Source organism: Mustela lutreola, chromosome 15 (genome assembly GCF_030435805.1).
Source record: "Mustela lutreola isolate mMusLut2 chromosome 15, mMusLut2.pri, whole genome shotgun sequence".
Lineage (NCBI taxonomy): Eukaryota > Metazoa > Chordata > Mammalia > Carnivora > Mustelidae > Mustela > Mustela lutreola.
Genome location: NC_081304.1, coordinates 23,409,944 through 23,425,046, shown reverse-complemented (window position 1 = coordinate 23,425,046; position 15,103 = coordinate 23,409,944). Strand labels below are relative to the sequence as shown.

General features: G+C 53.2%; 1 protein-coding gene across 3 annotated transcripts; it reads right to left on the bottom strand.

Moving 5' to 3' along the window:
- Positions 1–1,643: 1,643 nt before the first annotated feature.
- TBX21 (T-box transcription factor 21) lies at positions 1,644–13,499 on the bottom strand. 3 transcript variants are annotated; one of them, XM_059149259.1, is made up of 6 exons: positions 12,809–13,499; positions 4,583–4,737; positions 4,116–4,315; positions 3,389–3,547; positions 3,190–3,251; positions 1,644–2,940 (listed from the first exon to the last, which is right to left on the bottom strand). In XM_059149259.1, the coding sequence occupies exons 1-6, from the start codon at positions 13,297–13,299 to the stop codon at positions 2,322–2,324; spliced, it is 1,686 nt and encodes a 561-aa protein (XP_059005242.1). In that variant the 5' UTR covers positions 13,300–13,499; the 3' UTR covers positions 1,644–2,321. The 3 variants fall into 3 exon arrangements, with proteins under 3 accessions (XP_059005242.1, XP_059005244.1, XP_059005245.1); XM_059149261.1 differs by having other exon boundaries at positions 4,116–4,237; positions 12,809–13,498; XM_059149262.1 differs by lacking the exon at positions 12,809–13,499 and adding an exon at positions 12,322–12,692.
- Between the last annotated feature and the right edge of the window lie 1,604 nt (positions 13,500–15,103).

The following is a 15,103-nucleotide window of genomic DNA, read 5'->3' as shown; positions in this document are numbered from 1 at the left end:
CGAGCCCCACTTGGGTATTGGGTATAGAGATGACTAAAGATAAGTAAATAAATAAACTTAAAAAATCAAAAATAAAACAGAGGGAGAGAGGAGTGCTGTGATTACAGACAACAGTTCCCAAGGTCTAATTTAAAACCAATACTTATAACCCTAGAGAGTGACCGCCAAAGGCCAAAGGCTTGGGGCTGGGAGGAATTACTGCATTCACAGAGCGCAGCCAGGGGGTATAGCTCAGTGGAAGAGCATTTGACTGCACAGAGCGCAGCTTAACAGAACTCCTAATGTTTACAACATATGAGCTTCCAAATCCAGGGAGGGTGGAACCAAATATGGCTTCCTATCTTTTCCTTCTTCTGACTTGAAAGTGATGAAAATGGCCTCTGGAGAGAGACCAAGAAAGGAGGGGTTGTGAACTGTGATAGAAATGAAGTTTTCCAAGCTCCAGCAGAAGTGAGAAAATACCCCAGGGCCCATGAGGACAAGCCCCCCTTAGAATGGGGTATGCCCTGAACTGGCCCGAGGCAAAGGGAGTAATTCCAACCTCTCAAGAGGGGAGGGAGTGACAAACAAACCAAAAACCCCAACTTATCTCTGAGTTCTGCGATCCCTTTGCTCACCTGAGAGTTTTTCATTATTGGACGGTTTGCTTGTTGAGGTTTTTATTTTTGTATTATTCAATCCTGTAAACTAAAATTCTATAGTTTTCCTGAAGAAAAAGCATTTTCAGGGGCACCCACCTGGCCCAGTCAGTGGAGCACGCAACTCTTGATTTTGGGGTTGGGAGTTCCAGCCCCACATTGGGTGTAGAGATTACTTAAAAATAAAATCTTTTAAAAAAAAGTATTTTCCATATGACCATATGATTCCAATGTTATAAAAACATATTTCTGTCTATCTATTTAACCCATTTAACATTTAGTGATAATTTTGGATGGGTGGTAAGATTTGGGAAAATTTATTGCTGTCTTTTTACTTTCCTGCCTGGCTTAACGTTCTTTAAGAGAAGCAGGTGTCATTTTAAAAACATAATTTAGCAGCCGCGTAAAAAGAGAGAAAAACAGAGCTAGAGAATTATAGCAACAATCACGTACAGGCTGAGGGCTTACTGTTTACCAGGCGCTGTTCTAAACCCTTTACAGACATTAGTTTGAATCACGAAATTGTCAATATTAGGCTGTTCTTGACCGACGGAAACAGCAATTTCATAGGGTTCAACTTGTATTTACTCCTCTAACTTTTGAACACCCCTAAGATGAAGATGGAAAACCAAAGCTGCTAGACATGTAGAGAGAAATCAAGGCTCTTCTTCCTCGCAGAATCCCCAGTTCCCTCACCCCCAGGGCCCGGTCTTCTGATCTTGCCGTCCATTGCCTCCTCCACAGGTCAGGTGCTACCCAGACAGAGGGATCGCTCTCTGTCCCCAAGATGCCTTATGAGGTGGAATCAGCCATCAGCCTGAGTGCCAAAGGTAGCACGTGTGGCCTTGCTTTGACTCTGTCTGTCCCCGGAATGAAGCCACTCAGGATTTCTAGGCAGCTCCCATTCTTGGAAACTTCTGCTGCAGCCGGGGATGGATGGTGTTCTCACAATTCCCAGTGGAGCCCCCAACCATGTCCCCTTTCAGGGCACTGAAGCAGGACACATTCTACAGTTTCACGTTTATTTTCAGAAAGTGATGAAAACAAAGAAATAGATCCAAACACCACTCTCTGTACAATAAATAGCCTCCCCGTTCAAAAAGGAAAAAAAAAAGAAAAAGAAAGAAAGAAAGAAAGCGTGCGCGCACACAACTAATCCCCACCGCAAGACTTTGCGGTGTGCACCAACCCCGCCCCCCTTTCCAGCCTCTTCCTCAGGACCCCACTGTCTCTGAGCAGATGGGGCCCAGGCCAGCTGCCCCAAAGTCATCTGAGTCCCCTCGCCGACACTGGCTGGCTGTCTGTCATTAAACCCTCAGCATCTTTATTTTCACACACCTGACCCCTCACCCCACCCCCCCACAGAAGCGAGGAAGCTCCTTTGTGTCCAAGACTTTCTTGTTCTGTTTTCTGTTCTCCAGCTGGGAACCCACAGCCAGAAGCAGCACCAGGTAAATGACCGTAGTTAGGGCAAAGGAGGGGGCAGGGAACACGTCTCTCAGGTTTCGCTTTGGGCCCAAAGCAGCAAGTGAACCCCAGAAGCCTACTTGGCACCCCTCTTCCTCAACCAACTACAAAAGGAGAAAGGACAGAGGGAGCAGGGGGCCTACCAGTCCTGAGTCACCTGTCTGCGGTATTTGGTGTCTTCCAACCTGATGACATTGTTCCTGTCATGTCATCTGTTCAATTGGGAAAGTAGCTATAAAACTGACCTTCAGTTTCCTTATCAAAAGGAGAAGGGGCCCCAGCAGGGGAGGAGCTGTCACCACTGGAAGGATAGGGGGACACACGCCTCCTCTTAGAGTCTCCTTCACCCAGTCCTGAGTCACTGGACTCTGGCCGGATGGGGGTGATCTCAGTCCACACCGAAGGGGAGCCCTGGTCCTCTGGCCCCCGTCCCTCAGAAGCTCCAGGACCAGGTTCCATGGGCAGAGTCCGCATGGGGCGGAACCAGCTGCCTGGGCCCATCTTGGGAGGGTACTGGGGGGCCATCGGCCAGCCAGCTCCAGGCGCCAGGACATCCTGGCCTCGGTAGTAGGACATGGTGGGTCCAGGGGCGGAGGGCAGGAAGGCAGGCTTCATGCTGACTGCTCGAAACTCGGCCTCATAGCTGTGGTCCCGGGGGGCCCCCAACCAGTACGGCTGGGAAGCCACATCCTTGGCCTGCCCAGGAAGGTCGGGGTAGAAGCGGCTAGGAACGGGATACTGGTTCGGTAGGAGAGGAGAGTAGTGGTCTCCGCCGAGCAATTGACAGTTGGGTCCGGGCGGGGAGGGCACGCTCGTGTCAACAGATGCATACATGCTAAAAAAAAAAAAAGGCAAGAAAACAGTGGTCACAAACAGAACCCATTGTCTGCGAGCCTGCCTGCTGCCTACTCCTCCCTGGACCTTCTTTCCCTGGCCTCACTGCCCTCCAAGCATCTGTCCCATCTCTTCCCACCCGCTCCCACCCCCAGGAGCAGAGAGGAGACAGGCTCTGCGCATGTCTGGAGTCAGGCCTCCGGAGGGACCAAGAGGAGGCCCTTGGTGAGCTGAACCCAGCAGCACTTACGACTCAAAGTTCTCCCGGAATCCTTTGGCAAAAGGGTTGTTATCAATTTTCAGCTGAGTAATCTAGAGAGAGGGGAAATAGAGGCACCTGAGTCCCGAGTCTGGGGCTAGGGAACTCCTGAATTTCCCGCCGAGGAAGACGGTGAGCCCCACTCTCCCCCTCCTGCCCCACGCAGCTCGGGCAGGCCGAAGGCCCTCACCTCCGCATTCTGGTAGGCGGTCACGGCGATGAACTGGGTCTCTTGGAAGGTGAAAACGTGCGTGTTGGAAGCGCTGCAGGCTGCCTCCGGCTCCCCGTCGTTCACCTCGACGATGTGCAGCCGAGGTTGGTACTTATGGAGGGACTGGAGCACGATCATCTAAGAGAGAACCAGATGCTTGTGGGGGTCGACGGCTCCTCTACCCCCACCCTGGCTGACCGATGGCCAGGCTAGAAGCGACCCTGAGGCCATCATGTCCACTGCCCCGCCCTGCTACCATGCAACTTCCTCCAGGCGCTCTAGCTCGGGTCCCCAGCCTCTCTAGGGCATCAGCTCTGCCCTCTTACCCCCTGTCCTACCCCCCAGATGCGCATTGCGACTGGGGTATTAGTACAAGCAGGGTTTTTCAGGGAGGGGGCTCTGTTAACAGTATTGCTCAACTCAGAGAGATTCTGCATCCATTGCCCGGGGCCACTGGCACCAAATCTATGCCCAGCATGGTGCACAGGTGATGGCAGCTTGGGGCTCGGTGAAGAAACCCCCAGGGCTGGTTTGGCGCATGTCATCCCGGACGCGAGCCCACATCTGCCCGTGAGAGTTAGCCACCTCCCACCTCATCTTCCCCCCCTGCCCAGGCGTGTGGAAAAGAACGAGTCAGAGAAGAAGGAAGGTGACTTTAACAGAACTGAATCAGCCAGGAGGGGTGGGGGTTGGCAAGGAGTCCCACCTGGGTCACATTGTTAGAGGCCCCTTTGTTGTTCGTGAGCTTTAGTTTCCCGAATGAAACTTCCTGGCGCATCCAGTGGGCCCCGGTATTGGGGGAGTCTGGGTGGACGTAGAGGCGGTTTCCTGTGGACAGTGAACCTCCTTGGCACGCAACCCCCTGGGGACCAGACCCCATAGTGATGTGGGGCTTCTTTGCCTGTTCTGAGGGGGATGTCAGAAAGGCTGCAGGGGAAAGGCCAGATGGGGCAGGGCAAGGGGAGGTGGGGGCAGAGGACTGAGCAGAAGGCACGCTAACGCAGAGCAGAGAAGGGAAGACAAACCCAACCGGAGTGAGAAGTGGGAGGGGATAAGGGTGGAATGGGGAACTCAGGTGTAGGGGGCAAGGGCTTGGGGGTTCCTCCTGGATCCACCAGGGGGCGCCCAGCCTCAGAGGAAAAGCGTGCCCACCGCTCTGCCGAGCGCTCCTACCTGGCATGCTGCCCTCAGCCTTTCCACACTGCACCCACTTGCCGCTCTGATACCGCCAGTGGTGCTGGTCCACCAAGACCACGTCCACGAACATCCGGTAATGGCTGGTGGGCTCCAGTCCCGCCACAGTAAATGACAAGAATGGGAACATCCGCCTGGGGAGAACAGAGAGACCCGCCGACATCCGTCAGCCCCCCAACCTCGCAGACGCATCCTCGCAACCTCCCCCATGCGGAGGCTTTCATTTCGGTGGTGTGCTGGCATCGGCTGGCAACCCGCGAGACAGCCGACTGGAAATGACCAGGACGTGTGCCAGGCAATTGTTATGTACCGGCAATATTTTAAAATTAAATTATGTAAACTTACAATTAAGTATACTGCCTTATAAGCCAAGGTAATAACTACTCAAAAATCATCACTTCTCAGTTCCTTTACCATATTTCACTATTATCTCTGCTTTTGAAGTGACTTATTGCTCTTGTTCCTGCAAGATGGAAATACTAGACACCACACGAATGCCCAACTCTTCCTGACTTTGCATTCAGTGATTCCGTGTGCACAGCTCAAAATCAGGCACCACAGGAGTCTTCACACCACGGAAATCAGCAAACACTATGAATCAGGGCTTTTTCAGTGTTTTTCGTCCTGAGGATCAGTTTCTAGACATTAGCTACACGGCACTGTCTCTAATCTTCGTTTGCTTCCTAGTGGAGAGCAAAGCCACAAGCCAGCCCCGCACAGGCACTTCCCAGTAGGCCCTCATGCCTCAGCTCCCCAAGCCCTGGGGTGGTCTCAGGTCCTGACACATCCTCTCCACTGCAGCCCTCACGGTGCTTACGCATTCCCGGCCCCGCGGTGCCCAGGCTTTCCCTGCCCCATCCTCCTGGGCCTGATGTCTATGGTATGGCCTGTCCCAGGCCTGAGCCTCAGAGAAGTACCTAAAATCCCAGCTGAAACTTTCCATCCACCTGAAAAAGAACTCTATTAAGCACAATTCTCATGCTCAAAGTCTTGCTTCCAGGGGAAAGCAGAGGAAGTCAAGGTTGGGATGCTGCATTATCCTCCCTTGTGCCAGAGTAATAGATCAAGAGAAAGAAATACTTCCCTACCCAACCATCTCTGCCACTTCCACCATCACCACTCCCACCTGTACCATCACTACAACCACCAGTGCACCAACACTCCCATCACCACCATCACTACAACCACTACCTCCACCAATACCCCATCACCACCATCACTATGACCACCACCTGCACCAATATCCCCATCACCACCATCACTATGACCACCACCTGCACCAATACCCCCATGAACACTATCACTACAACCACTACCTACAGCAAGAGCCCCATTACCACCATCACTACAACCACACCTCCACCATCACTGCTCCCATCACCAAACCGTCACCTCCATTATCACCATCACTACAATGGTCCCCTCCACCATTACTGCCCCTACTACAACCACCACCTCTACCAGCACCAGGCTAATGGCCTAGCTTTTCTTTCTTAACCCAAACAGGAAGAGCAGAATTTGCAGGATGGCAGAATCAAACTCTCATCAGAATGACTTTGCATTCCCACATATCTCTCCCCTCCTCCTACAAGAAGTCATACCAGATGGGAATAAAAACACCAGCCCATGTGTCAGGAAACCTGGAGAAGGGAGAGTTCCAGAGGCCTGGGAACACTTTTGGGTGCACCCTAGACCCCAGAAGATCCCAGAGCAACACCCTCGATAACGTTGGGAAGGTGTCTCCACCTTCTTGTCTTCTCCAGACTCTCCCATGCTGAGAAAAAAAAGGAGAGACTTACTGGCCCCATCCCCTTGCTGGCCTGGAGTAAGTGAAATCCCAAACCAAACCTCAGTTTCTTCACCCATAAATGGGAACAATAACTCCTAACCATTTTTCCTCTAAGAGCTGCGAGAAAGTTTGAAAGATGTGAAACTCAGCTCATCCGGTCCCTCCCCCACTATACCCTCTCGCTGGCCCAGAGCGATCAAAGCCCGCTGGGTCTGCGGAAGGACCCCTCCGCCAGGGTCCTGAGCTCAGCCTCAGGCTCCAGGTCCCAGGGGCTCAGGGGGCAGCTGACTTGAGAAATCAAAGGTTAGGAAGGAGACCTTAAATATTTAAGGCTGAAACAATATTTTCAACACGTCTCTACCAACATCTCATCGTATGACAGCGGTCGGGCTGTCCACATTTTCTGTATTATAACCAGTTGTTGCCTAAACCTGCAGGTTTAAAGGAAGGGAAGGACTATATTCATTGTGTCTCTACTTAGAAGCATCCAGTTCGCCCGAAATGTAACACAGTATTTCCGATTTTATACTTGAAGGAACCAAGGAGCAGAGAGTCGAGCTGACAGCGCCCTGGTGAGAGGGCAGAGTCAGGGTCTGCCCGGCTGTGCGTCCATCTCTCCACCCCGCGTATCTCTGCTGGAGGGACATGAAGGAGATGCCGAAGAGGATGGGGGAACGGGAGAGGAGTAAGGAGGTCTCATTTCACCCTAAAAGTCTAGAATCACCACCAGCTGGAATCCCAAAATAGCCCCTGATTTACATGACACTTTGCTGGGAAGCAACAGGGTCTGGTGCCAACCTCAACTCTCTCCAAAAAGACCAGCCTGCCCTCAGAGGACAGGGCCCAAGACCCTAAATTCCTCCACTGCCCCATAGGACTAACCCATCTCGAAATGATCTGCAGGGTCATCATACCCGTCCAACCTTGAGCACTTTTTTTTTTTTTAAGATTTTATTTATTTATTTATTTGACAAAGAGAGACACAGCAAGAGACGGAACACAAACAGGGGGCGTGGGCGAGAGAGAAGCAGGCTTCCCGCTGAGCAGGGAGCCCAATGCAAGTCTCTATCCCAGGACCTCCAGGATCATGACCTAAGCCAAAGGCAGACACTTAAAAACTGAGCCACCTAGGTGCCCCTGAACACTTCTGATAGGTTCCAACTCACCATCGTGACAAACAAATTACAAGGAGGTAGTTTTGGGTCTGTCGTGTTGGCAGGATGTTTTAAAATTAATCTCTAGGGGCGCCTGGGTGGCTCAGTGGGTTGAGGACTCTGCCTTCAGCTCAGGTCATGATCTCAGGGTCCTAGGATAGAGCCCTGCATTGAACTCTCTGCCCAGCGGAGATCCTGCTTCTTCCTCCCTCTCTCTCTCTATATATATCTCTCTCTGCCTGACTCTCTGCCTACTTGTGATCTCTGTCTGTCAAATAAATTTAAAAATCTTAAAAATAAATAAATAAATAAAATTAATCTCTAATGCTGATGAGTCTGTGGGGAAATGGGTCCTCTTACATTTTATTCGTTATTTGTGGGGGTATTAATTAGCAGCACCTTTTAGAACATTCCAGCAGTGCCTTGGACCCATGGAAACGCAAATGGTGCTCAGGCATCAAAGATCTCCTCCACCCACCAACCTCAGACCCAGCTTTGTGGAAATCGAACAGCCACTAGCAAACGGGCCAACAAAAAGTAAAGCTGTTTTCACCTGCCCTGAGAGAAATGAAGCCAGTGAATCCAAATTCAAGTGCCCCCTGCCCCACAACAAAAGAAAAAAAATAAAAGAAAATTGTTTTAAAGATCTACAAAGTTTGGGATGCCTGGGTGGCTCGGTTGAGCAGCTGCCTTCGGAATCAGGTCATGATCCCAGCCTCCTGGGATCTAGTCCCCCATCGGGCTCCTTGCTCAGCAGGGAGCCTGCCTTTCCCTCTGCCTCTGCCTGCCACTCTATCTGCCTGTGCTCACTCTCTGTCAAATAAATAAATAAAATCTTTTTAAAAAAAAAATAAAAATTAAAATAAAATAAAGATCTACAAAGTTCTAGGAGTCGGGATTGTAGGGAAGGCCACAATGGCTGTGAGACCAGTGATCCAAGATCTAGCGGCACTGAAATTGTTTCCTCCAATGCTAAATTCACACACACACACACACACACACACACACACACATACACACGCAAATTGAGCTACTTAACAACAGAACTACCCAAAGTTATCTTAATTATAATAATCAACTAATCACACCCAGAAAAGTGGGGACTGCCAGCCACGAATGCACTCCCACACACCCACACACGCAGACACCCGCCTCTCCCTTCCTCTGCTGAGAATGTCTACCATCAGCTAGTCCATGCCCACCAACACATTCACAGTACACACACAGTGCCACCCAGAAATACAGCACAAGTCCGCGGTGGGCACCCCGAATTTCCACAAACGCGCCAAATTTGAACTCCAACCTCTCCAGTTGGCCAGTCCAACATTTTACCTCACTTTCCCCTCCCCGCCCCACCTGAGTTGCCGGGATCAGTTGCTGGTGCTGGGAATCGCCACCCCCGCCCCCGCGCCCCACCCTGTTGCTGCCCATGGAGGAGAGAGTGATGGTGTGACTTGTCCATACTGAGGGATGGGTCTAGGGTGGGTGGGAGAGGAAGGATCTGGGAGAGAGTGAGTCAGCCCAAGGCAAAAGGCCGTGGAGCTGTGGGTGGGCCTGGCTTGGGAGGATTTTTTCAAAAAGGAAGAAGGCCGTGGGTGATGTGGTGATGACGGGCAGGTCACTGGAACCCACGGAGGGACGGGCCAGCCCTCCACACAGGAGAGAAAGGGTGCTGTTCTCTGAGCCCAAGCCGTGCTCTTTAGAAGCCAGTAGCGTAAGGAAATGGCCGCCAAGTTCCCAGATCACTGGAGCCTGAGCTCAGTGCCCGGTGATGAGGGCTGGTAGGACTGAATGGGGGACAGTGTTTTCTGTCCCCTCTACCCCACCATGGGGACGCTGAGGTCTGATTCAAGGGAAGGCATCAAAGAAAATGGTGAGGGGCTACTGCACCTTTCCAACGGGGACCCCATGGTGTCTGAAGCAGTTCCTCAGGATGGATGGAAAGCCTGAGGATAATCACACACTCACGTGCATGCACAGGCGATTACAAAGTGGTCAAGGAAATTTTTATGATATTTATGAATTTTTCCTCAGGTTTGTTAATGATATTGTGTTTACTTATCAAAAGCCATTTTTAGGGACACCTGGTGGCTCAGTCAGTTGAGCCTCCAACTCTTGATTTTGGCTCAGATCATAATCTTAGAGTCGTAAGATTGAGTCCCATTTCAAACACTGTGCTGGGCATGGAGCCTGCTTAGGATTCTCTCTCCCCCCCCCAACCCCCAGTAAATAAATACATAAACAAATAAATGAATAATTTTGATAATCATTTTAAGGGACACCTGGGTGGCTCAGTGGGTTAAGCCTCTGCTTTTGGCTCAGGTCATGATCTCAGGATCCTGGGATAGAGCCCCACATGGGGCTCTCTGCTCGGCAGGGGCCTGCTTCCCCTTCTCCTTCTGTCTGCCTCTTTGCCTACTTGTGATCTCCCTCTCTCTCTCTGTCAAATAAATGAATAAATAATTAAAAAAAAAAACCACTTTTAGATGTGCATAGAGAAATTTTCAGGATGCAAGAATATAGTGCCTAGGATTTACTTACTACATACTTGCTGCCGTCACTAATATAACTGCAGATTAGGGGGTGGGAGGCAGAAGCGAGGTGAGTGAGGATATGAAGAAACGAGATTGGGGGGGCGCCTGGGTGGCTCAGTGGGTTAAGCCGCTGCCTTCGGCTCGGGTCATGATCTGAGGGTCCTGGGATCGAGTCCCGCATCGGGCTCTCTGCTCAGCGGGGAGCCTGCTTCCCTCTCTCTCTCTCTCTGCCTGCCTCTCCATCTACTTGTGATTTCTCTCTGTCAAATAAATAAATAAAATCTTTAAAAAAAAAAAAAAAAGAAACGAGATTGGAACAAGCAGTAACAACTGTTGAAACTGGGTGATGGATAGGTTGGAGATTTTTCCTGCACTTTTGTATATATTGGAATTTTTCATATTAAAAGAAAGTAGTTTGGGGTGCCTGGGTGGCTCAGTGGGTTAAGCCTCTGCCTTTGGCTCAGGTCATGATCTCAGGGTCCTGGGATCGAGCCCCACATCGGGCTCTCTACTCAGCGGGGAGCCTGCTTCCCCCTCTCTCTCTCTGCCTGCCTCTCTGCCTGCTTGTGATCTCTCTCTCTGTCAAATAAATAAATAAAATCTTTTAAAAAAAAGGAAAGTAGTTTTATGGATCTGAAAGGGAGACAGCAAGACTTGTCAAGAGAGTATTATTCAGCAAGAATCTAAAGGAAGAAGGAAGCCACAGGGGTAGTGACGGCGACCTCACTGAGATGCATGCCCGCATCCCCCTGAGACACCCACCCAACCAGGTTGCAGGTGGCCCACAGCCAGCCCCGCACCCACCACCGGATCTCCGAAGTGCTGGCCAAGGCTCTGGGCAGGCCGGCCGCCCTTCGAGACTGAAAGGGCAGAGGCCTGGCAGCAGGTGGCAGGGAGACCCAGGCCAGTCCCCCGGGTGGGAGAGCTTCCTGAGCACCTGAGAGCAGAGGTCTGGGTTCAGGTCAGTTGTGCGACTAAGGACAAGCCACCAGCCGTCCTGTGCTACGGTGCCACTAGCTGTGAATGGGGAGATCTCTTGGCCTACGTAGTAGCACACAGTGGAAGAATGGAAGTGAAAGCACTCTGAACGCATCAAGGCCTTTGGACAGTGTAGGTGGCTCTTCTCACTCCCAGCCGTGACGGGCTGGAGAAAGAAGCCCAGGCAGATACCATCTGGGTTCAGGTGCCCGTTCTGCCTGCAACAGGTGGGCTGTGAAACCTCAGAGAGTCTCCTTCTGTCACTGAGCCCATTTCCCTGTCTGTGCAGGAAGGGGCCTGGAAAGGATCTTCTGGGTCACCTCCAATTCAGATCTGAGGCCTGGGCTGTGTCTGGGAGCACTCAGAGGGGACTGGGTTTGGGGGACGCAGAGAGGAATTCTCAGAAGGCTTAAGGGATAAAGGCCACACCTTTAAAAAAAAAAATGCCAACTTTCCTGGGCCCATCCCAGAGAAAGAGGTACAACTCAGCAACTTGAAGCTATTCGTTGTTGGTGGACAGGTCCCTCAATCCCATGCTACCCCACAGAACTCCCTGGAAAGGAAGAATGTCCTAGCTATCCCTAGACTGAATGCCAACACCCCTGGGGCCAGCATGGCCTCCCCCACCCCCGCCCCTGCTCCCTCCCCAAGCCGCACCCTGGGCGTCTGCCCTTTGACACCTCCTGGATGTGCTGATGACAGAGCCTGAGAGAGGTCCTCCCTGGTCCCCAGCAGGCCCCCACAGGGAAGGGTGGGTGCACACTCTCCCAGGCCAGACCCAAGCAGGGCCCACTCAGCATTGCTTACTAAACAAATACCAGTGGCAAGTTTCTCTTCCTTTCCCCACGCATGAGGCTCTCCCCGGAAGCAGCACCCTTGGCCCCAAACCCTACCCCGCATGCACTGGGCTTCAGGGTCCCCAGACGCATAGAAGCCATGGGTTCCCCAGGCTGGATCTTACACTGGAGAGTATCTGGCCAAGGGTGAGGCAGACTCTCGGGGTACAGAGGCAGGAAGGAGCAGAGTGGGACTGGCTGCCCGCTGGGACCCATAAGTTAGCTTCACCTGCTCAGGCCCACGGGCATGTGGGCTCTCCGGCGGGGCCTAAGCCTGGAAGCGATCTGAGCCCCCCATACACTTTACCACTCCCCCTAAAACACACTCACAGGAGACATACGATCTCAAAGTACTACCGGAAAGGAAACTTGGCGACAGCTTCTCCATGTCACCAAATCCCAGGCTTACCCACCTCCCAAAACTGACCTGTGCACAACAGCAGCAAAGAGGCTTGGAGAGGTGGGTGGTGGGAGGGTAGAGGTAGCAGAAGTTGGGGGGTGGGTTGTTGTGCTGGGTTGTTGTCTGGGGTACCAAGACCCTGCCTTCTTCTCCATTTCTCCGCATAGGGGCTAAGAGGGGTCCTGCCCTGTTAAATCCAAAACACAGTCCCTCTCTGCCCAGAGATCCCCATGGAGGCAGACAGTGAGGTAAGGGCACACCCCTAAACCACGATAGCTTCTCACCGCACCCATTCTCTTCCATCTCCCTTCTGAGTTCTGCCTGTTGGTGTAATGTCCTGGGAGAAAACAACCCCCAGAACTTTTCTGTCCTCGCTACAACTCCGTCCCCGCTTCCCCCAAAGCCTAAGCCAAACGGTGATGGGCGCCGTCTAGACAGGAGAAAAAAAAAAAAAAAAAAAAACCACGTCCTTGTTCCGGGCCCGCTCGCCTCGCGGGGCGCGCGTCTCACTCACCGTCCCTGCTTGGTGATGATCATCTCCGTCTGGTGCTGATTAAACTTGGACCACAACAGGTGGTTGTTGAGCGCTACTCTCAGCTTTCCGGACACTTCCAGCCCCGCGGGCAGCGCGTAGTCCTCGCGCGGCCCCGGGTACAGTCCCGAGCGCGGGTCCGGGGCCGCGTAGCCGTCCCCAGGCTGGTAGCCCTCCGCGCTTGCCGTCGGCGGGAAGGGCTCGCCCACCCCGGGGAAGCCGGTGGCCTGGGGCCGGGGCGGGTAGGCGTAGGCTCCGAGGAAGCGGCCTGGCGGAGCGGGCACCAGGGCGCCCCCTGCGTAGGGCGCCCCCAGGGTGGCGCCCCCGCGACGGTCGGCCGCGTCCTGGGCGCCGGGATCCGGGTAGAAGTAGCGGTTCTGCGGGTCGGCGCCAGGCGCCCGGCCCTCGTCGCTCGCCGGCATCGGCTCGGTACCCGTCAGCATGTCTCCGCAGCCCCGCGCCACGATGCCCATCCGGGGCGGGCTGGCACCTGCCCGCTGCCGTCGGTGACCGGCCCCTCTCCGCGCGGGGGGCAGGCGCGGGGGGTCGCGAGGGGCGGGGCCCCGGGGGCGGGAACGCGGGTGGGGGGGCCCCACCCGAGCCCGGCCTCGGACGCCTGGGTCCTGCGCCCGCGTTTGGCGGGCGCGCGGCAGCTCCTGGGCTCCCTCTCCAGCGGGCCGCTGTCACTAGCGGCGCGGCGCCTTTGCTGTGGCTTTATGAAGCTCTCCGGACTCCCCCCACCCCACCACCTCGGCGCCGCCCCGCTTTACCCCGCCCCCTCGTGGCTAATACTCTGCAAATTCTATGCAGTCGCCGAGGACTGGAGGCCCCCACGGTGTGGCGAGTCCCCAGGCGCCGCGAAATTCGCGCTTCAAGACTACCTTCTGGAAGAGTCCATCCGTCCACCTGAAAACGCCAGCCTGTTTCTCTCCTCTGGACCCTCGTGGAAATTCCACCCATCCTTCAGGGCTCAGCTCTAAGGTCCCCTCCTACAGGAAGCCCTCGGTGATGGCGTTGGCCCGGATGGGACTCACAGAGCCTTCTGGCAGCACTCTCGGAGCAACTAGCAGGGTCTGCACTCAGTCTGAGCTGCTCAGACGGGAAACATTCAACAGATCCACTGCTGCCCACTGTGCGCCCAGGCTCTGTGCTAAGTGACTTTGCCTGAAGTGTCTGTGTTCTTCCTCCAGGCCAGAGACCCAGGTGGGCTGTGTCCTATGCATCTTGTTCCTCCAGCCCCAAGGCAGACCTGGCAGCAGGTGGGCAGGGGGCAGAGATCCCCAAAGGGGACTGCATCACTCCAGTTGCAGATTTGCAGGGCCCTGGGCGTCCTGGGGGTTAGCGAAGGCTCTGGAAGCAGCACTGATATGTCTCTCCTCTGGGTCTTGGCACTGACTCTGCCTGTCGCTCAGGTACGTGTGACCTGGACAAGACGCTTCCCTTGCCTGAAAGTCAGCCTCACGTGCCTCCTCGTTAGAATGGGGAAAACTCACTGATCCACTTTTCCGAGGGGCTGTGCGTCTCACCTGGGAGGTGGAAGTGTGCAGGGCTTTACCCCTTTACCCCTGCTGCCCGGAACGATTCAGAGCTGGCTGACAGGAAGGACACCCACCTGTTCTGGGGGACTGCCTGCACAAGAGGACGACCACACCAGAGCTTTTCTTTCTCTATTTTCCTTTTCTGTTAACTAACACAGTCTTCTTATGATGAAAACAGTCCCCCTCCCCCAGTTGAAAATAGCACCTTCGGAAGTTTTCCTGCATACAAAGGTAAAATACACTCAGAAAAAAATTTAAGCAGTAAAAGTAAAAATGGGACTATATAAACCACCCCAAATTCCACTCCCCACCAGAGGCAAATTGGATTGACATTTTGGTGAATACCCCTCCAGATATTACCCCTCCAGACATCACTCCTTGTGCACAGCCTTTCTGTCTTTTGTGTACGTGCCCACACACACACACACACACACACACACACACACAAAATTTTATATAAACACCACATGTGCTGCTTTGTAATGTGTATTTTTTTTTCATTCAACAAGGTGTCATGGAATTTTTTACATGTCAATATATAGATAAAGATTTACATTTTTAAGAGTGTTTTGAAAAATACTTTCAATTTTCATCCTGGTAAAGGTTAACATCTCCTCTCACAGCACCCTCCCAGACCTCCTCACTTCTCCCCTGGGGGCTGGCCCCATCTCCCATCTCTGTCCCAGCGCAACAGGGCTTCACCCTTAGGGGTCCGTGGGGACTCTCTGTTCCCAACTAG

Bases quoted from the DNA above. Each gene is read 5' to 3' on its own strand.
- TBX21 (XM_059149259.1), bottom strand. From the start codon at position 13,299: ATGGGCATCGTGGCGCGGGGCTGCGGAGACATGCTGACGGGTACCGAG. The intron at 3,252-3,388 runs GTGAGGGCCTTC...CCCTCTCTCTAG, and splicing joins CCGCCTACCAGAATGCGGAG to ATTACTCAGCTGAAAATTGA. The intron at 2,941-3,189 runs GTAAGTGCTGCT...TTTTTTTTTTAG, and splicing joins TTCCGGGAGAACTTTGAGTC to CATGTATGCATCTGTTGACA.